Source organism: Piliocolobus tephrosceles, chromosome 17, assembly GCF_002776525.5.
Source record: "Piliocolobus tephrosceles isolate RC106 chromosome 17, ASM277652v3, whole genome shotgun sequence".
In the NCBI taxonomy this organism is placed as follows: domain Eukaryota; kingdom Metazoa; phylum Chordata; class Mammalia; order Primates; family Cercopithecidae; genus Piliocolobus; species Piliocolobus tephrosceles.
The window spans coordinates 41,944,411-41,955,492 of NC_045450.1; the positions used below are offsets into that span (position 1 = coordinate 41,944,411).

At 46.3% G+C, this 11,082-nt stretch overlaps 1 protein-coding gene across 1 annotated transcript; it reads left to right on the top strand.

Moving 5' to 3' along the window:
• Positions 1 to 1,064: 1,064 nt before the first annotated feature.
• ARL2BP (ADP ribosylation factor like GTPase 2 binding protein) lies at positions 1,065 to 9,858 on the top strand. Its single transcript, XM_023210018.1, has 6 exons — positions 1,065 to 1,356; positions 2,032 to 2,093; positions 4,797 to 4,903; positions 6,020 to 6,105; positions 6,660 to 6,756; positions 8,415 to 9,858. Exons 1-6 carry the CDS (start codon positions 1,319 to 1,321, stop codon positions 8,514 to 8,516), a joined length of 492 nt encoding a protein of 163 aa, XP_023065786.1. The 5' UTR covers positions 1,065 to 1,318; the 3' UTR covers positions 8,517 to 9,858.
• The last annotated feature ends 1,224 nt before the right edge of the window (positions 9,859 to 11,082 follow it).

The window sequence follows — 11,082 nt, forward strand, 5'->3', positions numbered from 1 at the left end:
TCAAAGATGCCTGATAGGCGGGGCGTGGTGGCTCACGCCTGTAATCCTAGCCCTTTGGGAGGAAAAGGTGGGTGGATCACCTGAGGTCAGGAGTTCAAGACCAGCCTGGCCAACATGGTAAAACCCTGTCTCTACCAAAAATACAAAAATAGCCGGGTGCGGTGGTGGATACTTGTAATCCCAGGTACTTGGAAGGCTGAGGCACGAGAATCGCTTGAACCTGAGAGGCGGCCAGCCGAGATCATGCCACTGCACTCCACCCTGGGCGACAGAACAAGACTCTGTCTCAAAAAAATAAAAATAAACAACGTCTGCTCACCCATTCTGACAGGCCACCTGACCCTCAGTTCATACCTTAAATCCCTCTAGTTTCTCTAGTCATATACCACACTTTGGCCAAAGGTATCATGCAACTAAAGAGACACAATGCTTAGTTGTCCAATCAAGAGAAATCAGCTCAAACGAATCCTTTGTTTCAAAGTTTGGCAGTTTTGCAGAGGCCTTTTCCTGAAAAGTATCTGATTCCTGATTGCGTGGTTCAAAACAGTTCTTCGACTCTCATCTTGTATAATTAGTCAAGAAACCAGTTACTGCCGAGTAAGCTTTATGATGCGAAGATTATAATGCAAATTACAAGACATCTACTTCTTGCGATGGCGCTTTCCTTCCACGAGGGGTAGGAATTGTCTTGAAATCAGACGTCAGCATCACCTGGTTCAAGGGATAAAGGACTGGCTCTCCAGCGACTTGGCAACTTACAAGCGCTCTTCAAACGCGCCTTAAACTATTTAATTTTCCACACTCTGGGAGGCGTGATTTATTCTCGAGTTGAGAGTGAGGAAATTCAGGCTTGTGGCTTCGTTTCCTTCATCCGTAAAATGGGGGCGACTGGAGACTGAGTCGCCACGCAATGGGGACTTGGCGAGGCCCCGCATCCCTCCGCATTCCCTTCCGGGACTTCCTCTCCCTGTCTTGCCCCGCCCCGGCATCGATGACGCGCGCCTGTGATTGGCTGTCGGTCCGCCGTGAGGCAGCGGAAGGGGTTGCAGTGGCCATGGTGACGGGAGGCGGGGCGGCAGTCGCCTAGGCCTGGACCTGCGGCGGAGGCTGCGCGCGCAGAGGGCCGGCGGGGCGTAGAGGCCGGGCGGAAGAGTGGACGCTGCGGGTATCCAAGGCGGGGCCTGGCGCGCAGGCGCTGACCCGACCTGGCAGTGAGCGGGCCGCGGCCTTGGCTGAGAGGCCTTAACCCCGCAGGCCACCGCGACCTGCATGCGAGTTGGGCCGCGGGCGGGATAAGAGCCTACTCGGGGCGGCGGCGATGGACGCCTTAGAAGAAGAGAGCTTTGCGCTGTCTTTGTGAGTAGCTCCGTCAGGGGGCAGGTGACTTGGGGACGGGGAGAGCGGGCGTTTGCCCGGGCCTGACCCTATAAAACAGGTGTCGTTAGGGGTGGGGCAGGGTGGGGGCCGCCAAGGCGCCGTCCCAGCCCCAGGCCTTCGTTTTGTAGAGTACTAGGGCCGCAGGTTTCAGGCCTCGCAGGACAGGAGTGCGAGGCGGGTGTCACCGTTGATCAACACCTCCATCACAATCCCCAGCCGCCAACCCTCAGCTGTCAGCAAAGCCTGGCGGGGTTGAGCTGCCGAGGCCCGGCCCCGCGCCCGAGGCCCTTCCACGCCTCCCTGGCCCCCGCCTCCCGGACTCCTGACCAAATGACCCCCCTGGCAGGTGTTTCACCTGTGCCGGGTTCATGCTCACAAGCAGACAGGTATGGGGTGATAGCGAAGAGCCTGGAGAACCAGTTTTTATTAAAGTGGAGTCATGACATTGAACGTTCATGTCACAAACGTGCCGAGTGTGTTTTCTTCTGTTTGGACTTACTAGATTAGACAGTCATTCTTACATTGTTGAAGATGGGTGATGGGAAGTTCGTTTTGCTTCTCTTTTTTTCTCTTGTGCATGTTTGAAAACGTCCATACTAAAAACTTTTTTAATGCATTATTTGAAATAGCACCTAATCCAGGCATGTTTTTCAGCTCCTCCACCTCTGATGCAGAATTTGATGCTGTGGTTGGATATTTAGAGGACATTATCATGGGTAAGCTTTTAAGATACTGTTTTTAAGGACTTGCTTGCTTCTTCTTTAAGGACATTGAAATCAATTTGGAGAGTTAATTTTAAAAAGAGAAAACATCAAGCTGCCTGCAATTTTTAATGTAGCACAATGTAATACTTAAGTAAAGGCTTACTGCAGTTTGTCTTAGAAACAAACGGCCTAGTACTCCTGAAAACATCTAATAAGCATAGATTCAGAGGCCTGGAAGGGACTGACTCAGGTAATGGGGCCCCAGTAGTGTGGAGTTCTTTGCAAAACTATAGGAAATAATGATCCACTCTATCTCTTATGTAGGGTGAGAGCAATTTCATTTTTAGATAGTTTTGAGTTTTAACATTTTCATGCCATAAAACACGTAAAACCAGGCCAGGTGTGGTGGCTCACGCCTGTAATCCCAGCACTTTGGGAGGCCGAGGCAGGTGGATCACGAGGTTAGGAGATCAAGACCATCCTGGCTAACACGGTGAAACCCCATCTCTACTAAAAATACAAAAAAATTAGCCGGACGTGGTGGCGGGCGCCTGTAGTCCCAGCTGCTCAGGAGGCTGAGGCAGGAGAACGTGAACCTGGGAGGCGGAGCTTGCAGTAAGCCAAGATCGCGCCACTGCATTCCAGCGTGGAGGCGACAGAGCGAGACTCCGTCTCAAAAAAAGAAAAAACATACATAAAACCATAACCACAAGCACACATGGCCATAAAGAAAACAAAGTGTTAAGCTTCAGCTGGTTCTGTATTTTCCTAGGTTTTGAGTTCCTACTTGTGGATGTATTTGGGCATGCATGAAACCTGCTAAGTAACAGACAAGCAGTAACAGTCCCCAGAGGTTTAAGACAAGTATGTGGGAGGGGAAAACCTACATTTGAGAAATTCTGTTGACTTTAAGTTTTATGAGAATTAGGAAAAGAACACTGTTATTTGGTGGTGGTGGCTGTATGGCTTAATCCATTTAGTATGAAAATTACTGACCAGGCCCGGCATGGTGGCTTACACCTGTAATCCCAGCACTTTGGGAGGCCGAGGCGGGCAGATCACAAGGTCAGGAGATCAAGACCACGGTGAAACCCCGTCTCTACTAAAAATACCAAAAATTAGCCGAGTGCGGTGGCGGGTGCCTGTAGTCCCAGGTGCTGGGGAGGCTGAGGCAGGAGAATGGCATGAACCCGGGAGGCGAGCTTGTAGTGAGCAGAGATTGCGCCACTGCACTCGAGCCTGGACGACAGAGCGAGACTCCGTCTCAAAAAAAAAAAAAAAAAAGAAAAAAGAAAATTACTGACCAATGTTTTATACCTTCAGGTATAAAGGTTCATGCCCTTAACTCCTGAATATAGATGTTTCATCATTAAGTTCGTTTCCCATGTGGACTTGGGGATTTCTGGGGAATACTGAAGAATCCATTCAGTTATCTTGCCTATTATACCCTAGATGCTATGGGAAAATGAGCCTTCTGTGAGCCTACAGTATTTATCCCAAGGTCTAGGTCCTTTCTGAAACTTTCCTTTTATTTTTAGAAATAATCTTTTCAGTTGTTAAGATTCCTTATTCCAGGCTGGGTACAGTGGCTCACACCTGTAATCCCAACACTTTGGGAGGCCAAAGCAGGTGGATTGCTTGAGTCTAGGAGTTCAAGACCAGCCTAGGCACCATAGGGAGACCCTGTCTCAGTTAAAAAAAAAAAAAAGATTCCCTCTTCCCTATCATTTATTAAGTGTTCACTATGAACTAATCTATTTACATGAATTCTCATCTAAATTCCACTTCCAATCGTATATGATAACTACTATAAACCATTCTTATTTTCCAGATAAATGAGAAGTTTATATGGGGTTTAGAGAAATTAAGTAACTTACCCAAGGTCACACAATTAGTAAGTAGCTGAGATGCGATTTGAACCCAGACAGGCTAGCCTCTTTCAGGCCCCATACTTTTAATCACTACAATGTTTCCACAATTGCTGCTGAAGTTATATCAAAATAAGAGAGAACCAATCCATTCCTTTCCAGAAAAGTAATGTGAGGGAGTTCCCAAGCCACCCTGTGTGGATGTGGTTAAAATGGACTGAAGGATGGTGATGATCACTGCACAACAATGTGAACATACTTAAAGCCACTGAGCTGTGTGCTTCAACATTAAAATGATAAAAAAAAAAAAAAAAAAAAAAAATTGTATATCTCACCACAATTTAAAAAGAAAACAGGGCTGGGTGTGGTGGCTCACACCTGTAATCCTAGCACTTTGGGAGGCTGAGGCAGGCAGCTCACCTGAGGTCAGGAGTTCAAGACCAGCCTGGCCAACATGATGAAACCCTGTGTCTACTAAAAATACAAAATTAGCCCAGCGAGGTGGCACACACCTGTAATCCCAGCTACTCAGGAGGCTAAGGCAGTAGAATCTCTTGAACCCTGGAAGTGGAGGTTGCAGCGAACCAAGATTGCACAGTTGCACTCCAGCCTGGGCAACAAGAATGAAACTCCAGCTCAAAAAAAAAAAAGAAAGAAAGAAAAAGAAAACAGAATTGGTCTATTTCAACATCAGGGTCCCATTTAATACCCTCTTAAAACATCAGCTTTCCTTCCGGAGACTGACCATTGAGAAAGTAGTACTGCTGACATAGATCCTGCCTACTTATAAATCATAATGGTTGGTAATCTCCATTAAAAAGAATAAATTTTCCCCATTGTGGTTCAGATGACGAGTTCCAGTTATTACAGAGAAATTTCATGGACAAGTACTACCTGGAGTTTGAAGACACAGAAGAGAATAAACTCACCTACACACCTATTTTTAATGAATACGTAAGTAGATTTCTATGTCTCCTACCAGGAGGTCAGAGTTTTAAAAATTTAAATTTAGAATCAAAAGACATTGAAATTTGCTGCTTTTTAAAATATGCCACCAGTACACTGCCAGGAATCCTCATTAGATCCGGTTTAAGTTCATTTTCCTCTGCACAGCCTTTGGGGCGACTTTCCAAAAGGCTTTCAGGCAAATATTTGATTAGCTCATCAGCTTCTTATTTAAAAGAAGTTTGACCTGGGCTTGGTAGCACACCTGTAGTGCCAGCTATTTGGGAGGCTGAGGTGAAAGAATCACTTGCGCTCAGGAGTTTGAGACCAGCCTGGGCAACAAAGTAAGACCTCTTTATCTAAAAAAATAATATAATAAATATAATAAATAAAGTTTGGCTTACCATAGTCCTGCTTTCAATCACAGTACATGAGTTCTTCATACTTTGCATTTGCATGCTTTTGACAAACCTTTCTGCTTTCACATACTCTTTCTTTCTTCTATATAATCCAGTCATATATGCATGACTATTAAGTAAAAGTGAAAACTGAGACCAGGATCACTAACTATTTGGTAGAAAAACCAAGACTGGAACCCAGGAACCTCAGCTCGTCACCCTTGGGTCTCTACACTTTACCCTGAGGCCTCTTGCAGCCCCCTGGGATTCTGTCATCTAAGAAGCCATTTCAGCCTCCAAGACTTTATTTTCTTAACACAGAAGCATGACATAAACAAACCTGCCCAGAAGGAACCTGTGACTGCCTCCATGTCCATATGTTCTGTTTACACAGATGCCCTCTACCTAGGAGGCAAAGCCTCCATTTATTGCATCCTGCACTGGGTTGTGGGTGTGGGCACTGTGCTACTCACTGTCTCCACCTGTGTCAGAGCATTCACCCTGCTACAGGATCATTATCAGCTAATGCTACTCTTCCACACCAGGCTGAGTTCTTCTCCAGGACAGGGGCTGTGTTTTGGTCCTCTTTAGTATCCTTGGCACTCAGTGTAGGTTGTGGCACACAGACCTCAGGAAATGTTTGGGAAGGGCTGGAGGGCAGGCTTTCTGAAAAGAAGTCTTGTTTTCCCAAAGTGTTGTCTCACCAAAATCCTTTCCACTGTTGCAGATTTCTTTGGTAGAAAAATATATTGAAGAACAGCTGCTGCAGCGGATTCCTGGGTTCAACATGGCAGCTTTCACCACAACATTACAGTGAGTTGAGCTTGACTGATTTTTGTGTTTTGTTTTCTCACTTTCTTCCTTCCCTAGGTTGACCAAAAGACCCTCTTGTTTTGTTTGTTTTCCTGTGCATGCCCTTGGTGGTTAGGTCCTGTGTAGGAAGCCCTCAAACCTTTTAATGAAATCTTGAAAAGACCAGGCACTGGCTCACACTTGTATTCTCAGTGCTTTGGGAGGCCAAGGGAGGAGGATCACTTGAGCCCAGGAGTTCAAGACCAGCCTGGGCAACATAGTGAGGCCCCAACTCTACAAAAAATAAATTAGTTAGGTGTGGTGTTGCATACCTGTCGGCCTAGCTACTCAGGAGGCTGAGACTGCAGGATCCCTTGAGCCCAGGAGTTCAAGGCTACAGTGAGCTATAATTGCACCCCTGTACTCCTGCCTGGGTGACACAGCAAGACCCAATCTCTTAAAAAAAAAAAAAAAAATGCAGGGGGTGGGGCTGGGGTGAGGGAAGGAAAAACAAAAGCAATCTTGAGGACTGCCTCATCATTCATTCACAAAACAGCCGTCTATTCCATTTGCAGGCACCATAAGGATGAAGTGGCTGGTGACATATTCGACATGCTGCTCACTTTCACAGATTTTCTGGCTTTTAAAGAAATGTTTTTGGACTACAGAGCAGTAAGTTACTACTGCCTATTTATTTAGCCACTTTGAACCACTTAGAAAGTTCCAGGTAGAAATACCGAACACAAACCTCCCACGCTTCCCCCATCATTCTCCCTTCAAACTGGCCAGTATCAGTCCAGCAGCTGATGAGGCATCAGAAGAGTGAGCTGCTATTCTACTGTGGCTGGGACCTTCTCATGTTTTCATGAACGAAGCCCCAGGTACCATCTTAGAATTCCTAATCAGAAGGACAGAACCCAAAAAGCAGGTCTCAGGTCTCATTCTGCCTTGCCTTTCTTTTTTTTCTTTGAGACAGAGTTTTGCTCTTGTCACCCAGGCTGGAGTGCAGTGGCACGATCTTGGCTCACTGGAACCTCTGCCTCCCAGGTTCAAGCAATTCTCCTGCCTCAGCCTCCCGAGTAGCTGGTACTACAGGCACCTGCCACCACGCCCAGCTAATTTTTGTATTTTTAATAGAGATAGGGTTTCACCAGGTTGGCCAGGCTGGTCTCAAAACTCCTGAAGCATGGTCCGCCTCGGCCTCCCAAAGTGTTGGGATTACAGGCGTGAGCCACTGCACCTGGCCCTGCCTTGCTTTTCTTACAATGCAAGCTCTTTATAAGAAAAATAGGAGACTGGATATGGTAACTCACACCTATAATCCCAGCACTTTGGGAAGCCGAGGCAGGCAGATGGCTTGAGCTCAGGAGTTTGAGACCAGCCAAGGAAACATGGCAAAACTCTATCTCTATGAAAAATACAAAAATTAGCTTGGTGTGCTGGTGTGCACCTGTAGTCCCAGTCAGCTACTTGGGGGACTGGGTGGGAGGACCGCTTGAGCCCAGAAGGTTGAGACTGCCGTGAGCTGTGATTGCCCCGCTGCAGTCCAGCCTGGGTGACAGAGTCAGACCTTGTGTCAAAAAAAAAGAAAAGAAAAAGAAATGGTGTTGGGTATGGTGGTGCGTGCCTGTAGTCCCAGCTACTTGGAAGGCTGAGGCAGGAGAGTCACTTGAGCCTAGGAGTTTGGGGCTGTGTTGCACAGCAGTGATGCCTGTGAATAGCCACTGCACTTCAGCCTGGGCAACATAGCAAGGCCCCTATCTAAAAAAAAAAAGAAAGAAAGCAAAATGTTTTCCAGTGAAGGGAGGTACATTTTAAGAGTGTACTTTAAGAATGACCAGGGCCAGGCTGGACACAGTGGCTCATACTTACAATTCCAGCACTTTGGGAGGCCAAGGCAGGAGAATCACTCAAGCCCAGGAGTTCAAGACCAGCCTAAGTGACATACCAAGACCCTGTCTCTACAAAAATAAAAAAGTTAGCCAGCTGTAGTGGTGCACACCTGTAGTCCTAGCTACTCAGGAGGCTGAGGCAGGAGGACCATTTGAGCACAGGAATTCCAGGCAGCAGTTAGCTATGATCAAGCCACTATGCTCCAGCCTGGGTGACCAAGCAAGACCCTACCTCTTTAAAAATAATAATAAAAAAAAATTAAGACTAGGGCAGGCCAGTATTGAGCAGAAATGCAGAATAACCAATAACCTGTGTTCCCTTCCTATGTACTGCGGAGGTCCACGTTCCCACCTTCAGCTCTGCCTTCGCCATATCAGAGGCAAGATTCCACGCCAGGGCTCTTTTCAGTCCTTCCTTTTGGTTGTTTTCTCATATAGGAGAAAGAAGGCCGAGGACTGGACTTAAGCAGTGGCTTAGTGGTGACTTCGTTGTGCAAATCATCTTCTGTGTCAGCTTCCCAGAACAATCTGCGGCACTAGGTCCTACCTCCAGCCAATGAATGGGATCATTCTGGATGTCACCAGCCCAATAGGCCCAGCTCATGATGACAGAACACATCTTGGAAAGACTGACTCTGTTACGTAACTCATTTATGTTAAGTATTGATAGGTCAAAACCAAAAAGACCTAACCCTCCTGGACCTATTTCTCCTGAAACACCTTCTTGTATTCATTAACCATAGTACTCCTCCCCTCCTCAAGTAGACGCCACTCTCAGGAGCTTCTGGGTCAGACGCCTCTGGAGCGAGCCCATGTCAAGCACTCCACCTGGGGGGTCCTTCCCCAGCATACCTGCTGGTGTGTAACCCACTGCCACCACCCTCTGTTCCAGCAGCCTCTGCATGAATCTTTGTGCACTTGCACCTCTTTTTCACATGGGTCACAGTTTCAGTACTTCAGCCGCAATGGGGTTCCTGATGTTTATCTAGGGTGTTACTCAAGCCCAGCTTGAGATTTCGGAATCTCCTGTGATCACATCTTGTCTTGGCTATAGGAATCAACAGAAAGAGATATCCTCTACATAAAAGCTCCATGTGAAAAGCTACTCCTAGTCTTAACATTTGCAGTCCTTGTGTCACTGTCTTCTGGTCCTGATGTAGTCCCACTGTTTCTAGATGTCTCTTTTAAGCATTATTTTTGGAAAAAAAAGTATTTTTATAGATGAATACTCAGGCTAACCTAGTGGATGTGATCTTGGAACTTCCATGATTATCCACTTAAAGATCAAAGTATTATATGCTGTGTGCTTTTTAGGTGTTAGTACTGTGAAGGCAAAAACGCTTTCTACATTGGCATTCATTCCTATTTTACTGGGCACCTATGAATGTATGCTGTGTGCTAGAAATAGGCTAAAACATTCTTACAGCATGTTAGTATGTTTGCTGAAAATCCTTTCTGTATAAACCAGTTTCTAAGGTTCTCTGGGTTAGGTAGGGACTCTGCAGTTTCTTCCTGTCAAAATATCTCTTACTAAGATAGTGTTCCACTGTCCAGCCCAGCATGAGTGGCAGCTAGGGCACAGCTTTACTGGCTGTTTGTATGCTTTGGTTTAGTGCAATGTGTGGTAGATTACTTATCAGAAGACATATATGTCATCTCTAGAATGAAGAAAAAGCATAGTAGTTCAATTCCCAGTGTGTCCCTTTGATGTTTTTAATAGTAAAAATAATCTGTACTGACTTTTCACTTGGCCATTCTGGTTTTAAAGGACAAGCTATAAGCTTTACATAAGCTCTGTTTTTCTGTACTGGTGTGTCACTTATTAAATACTTTTGTACCATGAGTAAAATTTGAGGTGTTTTGCAAGAACCACCATTCTCAATGAGTCATACTCTTTCTTTAACGTAGCTACTGCCATCAGGTTATTATTGCTTTTGTCTTTTTTTTTGGCGGGGGGTGGGGGCGGCTAGTCAAGTGAAGCAACGGGAGTAGAGAAGGAACAAAGAAATCTGCCACTGGTTGTGATCTATTAGTTATAAACACCACTGCACTCGCACCAGCCCGCTTTGGCCCTTTAAAATCATTCTCAGAGCCAGCTTTTCAAAATACCACCTCTCCTGGGCTTGCTTTTTCCCTTGCTTTGTCTATAAATGGGACTGTAATCCACCCGCCTCCCAAAGTGCTGGGATCACAGGTGTGAGCCACCATGCCTGGCTGGTTTTTCACCCTTTCTGCTCAGTAAAAAGGAGGCAAGTCTGTTGTCACTTAATATTATAAGTAGAAGTTCTGATTTCTTTTAAAATAAACTAGCAGCCTGTCTCTGCATCCACAGACACTTAGACTGTGATGTCAGGTGCCACCTTTGATGGGGCTCCCACCTGGCCTGGGGTGAGGAAGCCCCAGTCCTCTTGCTTAGGACTCCTCCCCAGTGAGAAGCAATAGTCACGCGAACTGCTGAGCCTTAGCATTGACTAAGCGCCTTTAATGATCCCCCGAAACAGGCCTTTTGATTCATGTCGGAAACATAAGAGGGGTGAGCTCTCCAACTTGCCTGCGATTTTGTTTTGCATTTAAGTGCACTGTCCTTCCTTAAAACCAAACTCTTATAACTTACTCCTGGAAGGACTAATTTATTATTCAAACTCGGAGAGACTTGAGAGTAAAACGTGATGCTATTAATATTTATACCAGGGCCAGGTGTGGTGGCTCACACCTATCTATAATCTCAGCACTTTGGGAGGCTGAGGCGGGAGGATCACTTGAAGCTGGGAGTTTTACGACAAGCCTGAGCAATATAGCGAGACCCAGTGTCTACAAAAAAAAAAAATCAGCTGGGCGCGGTGCATGCCACCATGCCCAGCTAATTTTTTTTTTTTGAGACGGAGTCTCGCTTTGACACCCAGGCTGGAGTGCAGTGGTGTGATCTCGGCTCACTGCAACCTCTGCCTCCCAGGTTCAAGCGATTCTCCTGCCTCAGCCTCCCAAGTAGCTGGGACTACAGGTGCGTGCCACCATACTCAGCTAATTTTTTTGTGTTTTTAGTAGAGATGGGGTTTCACCGTGTTAGCCAGGATGGTCTCAATCTCCTGACCTCATGATCCGCCCG

What these genes read in the sequence shown, in the direction of transcription:
- ARL2BP (XM_023210018.1), top strand. Translation starts at nt 1,319, where the DNA reads ATGGACGCCTTAGAAGAAGAGAGCTTTGCGCTGTCTTT. An exon ending in GAGAGCTTTGCGCTGTCTTT is followed by an intron (nt 1,357 to 2,031) that starts GTGAGTAGCTCC and finishes CATGTTTTTCAG; the next exon opens with CTCCTCCACCTCTGATGCAG. An exon ending in TTTAGAGGACATTATCATGG is followed by an intron (nt 2,094 to 4,796) that starts GTAAGCTTTTAA and finishes ATTGTGGTTCAG; the next exon opens with ATGACGAGTTCCAGTTATTA.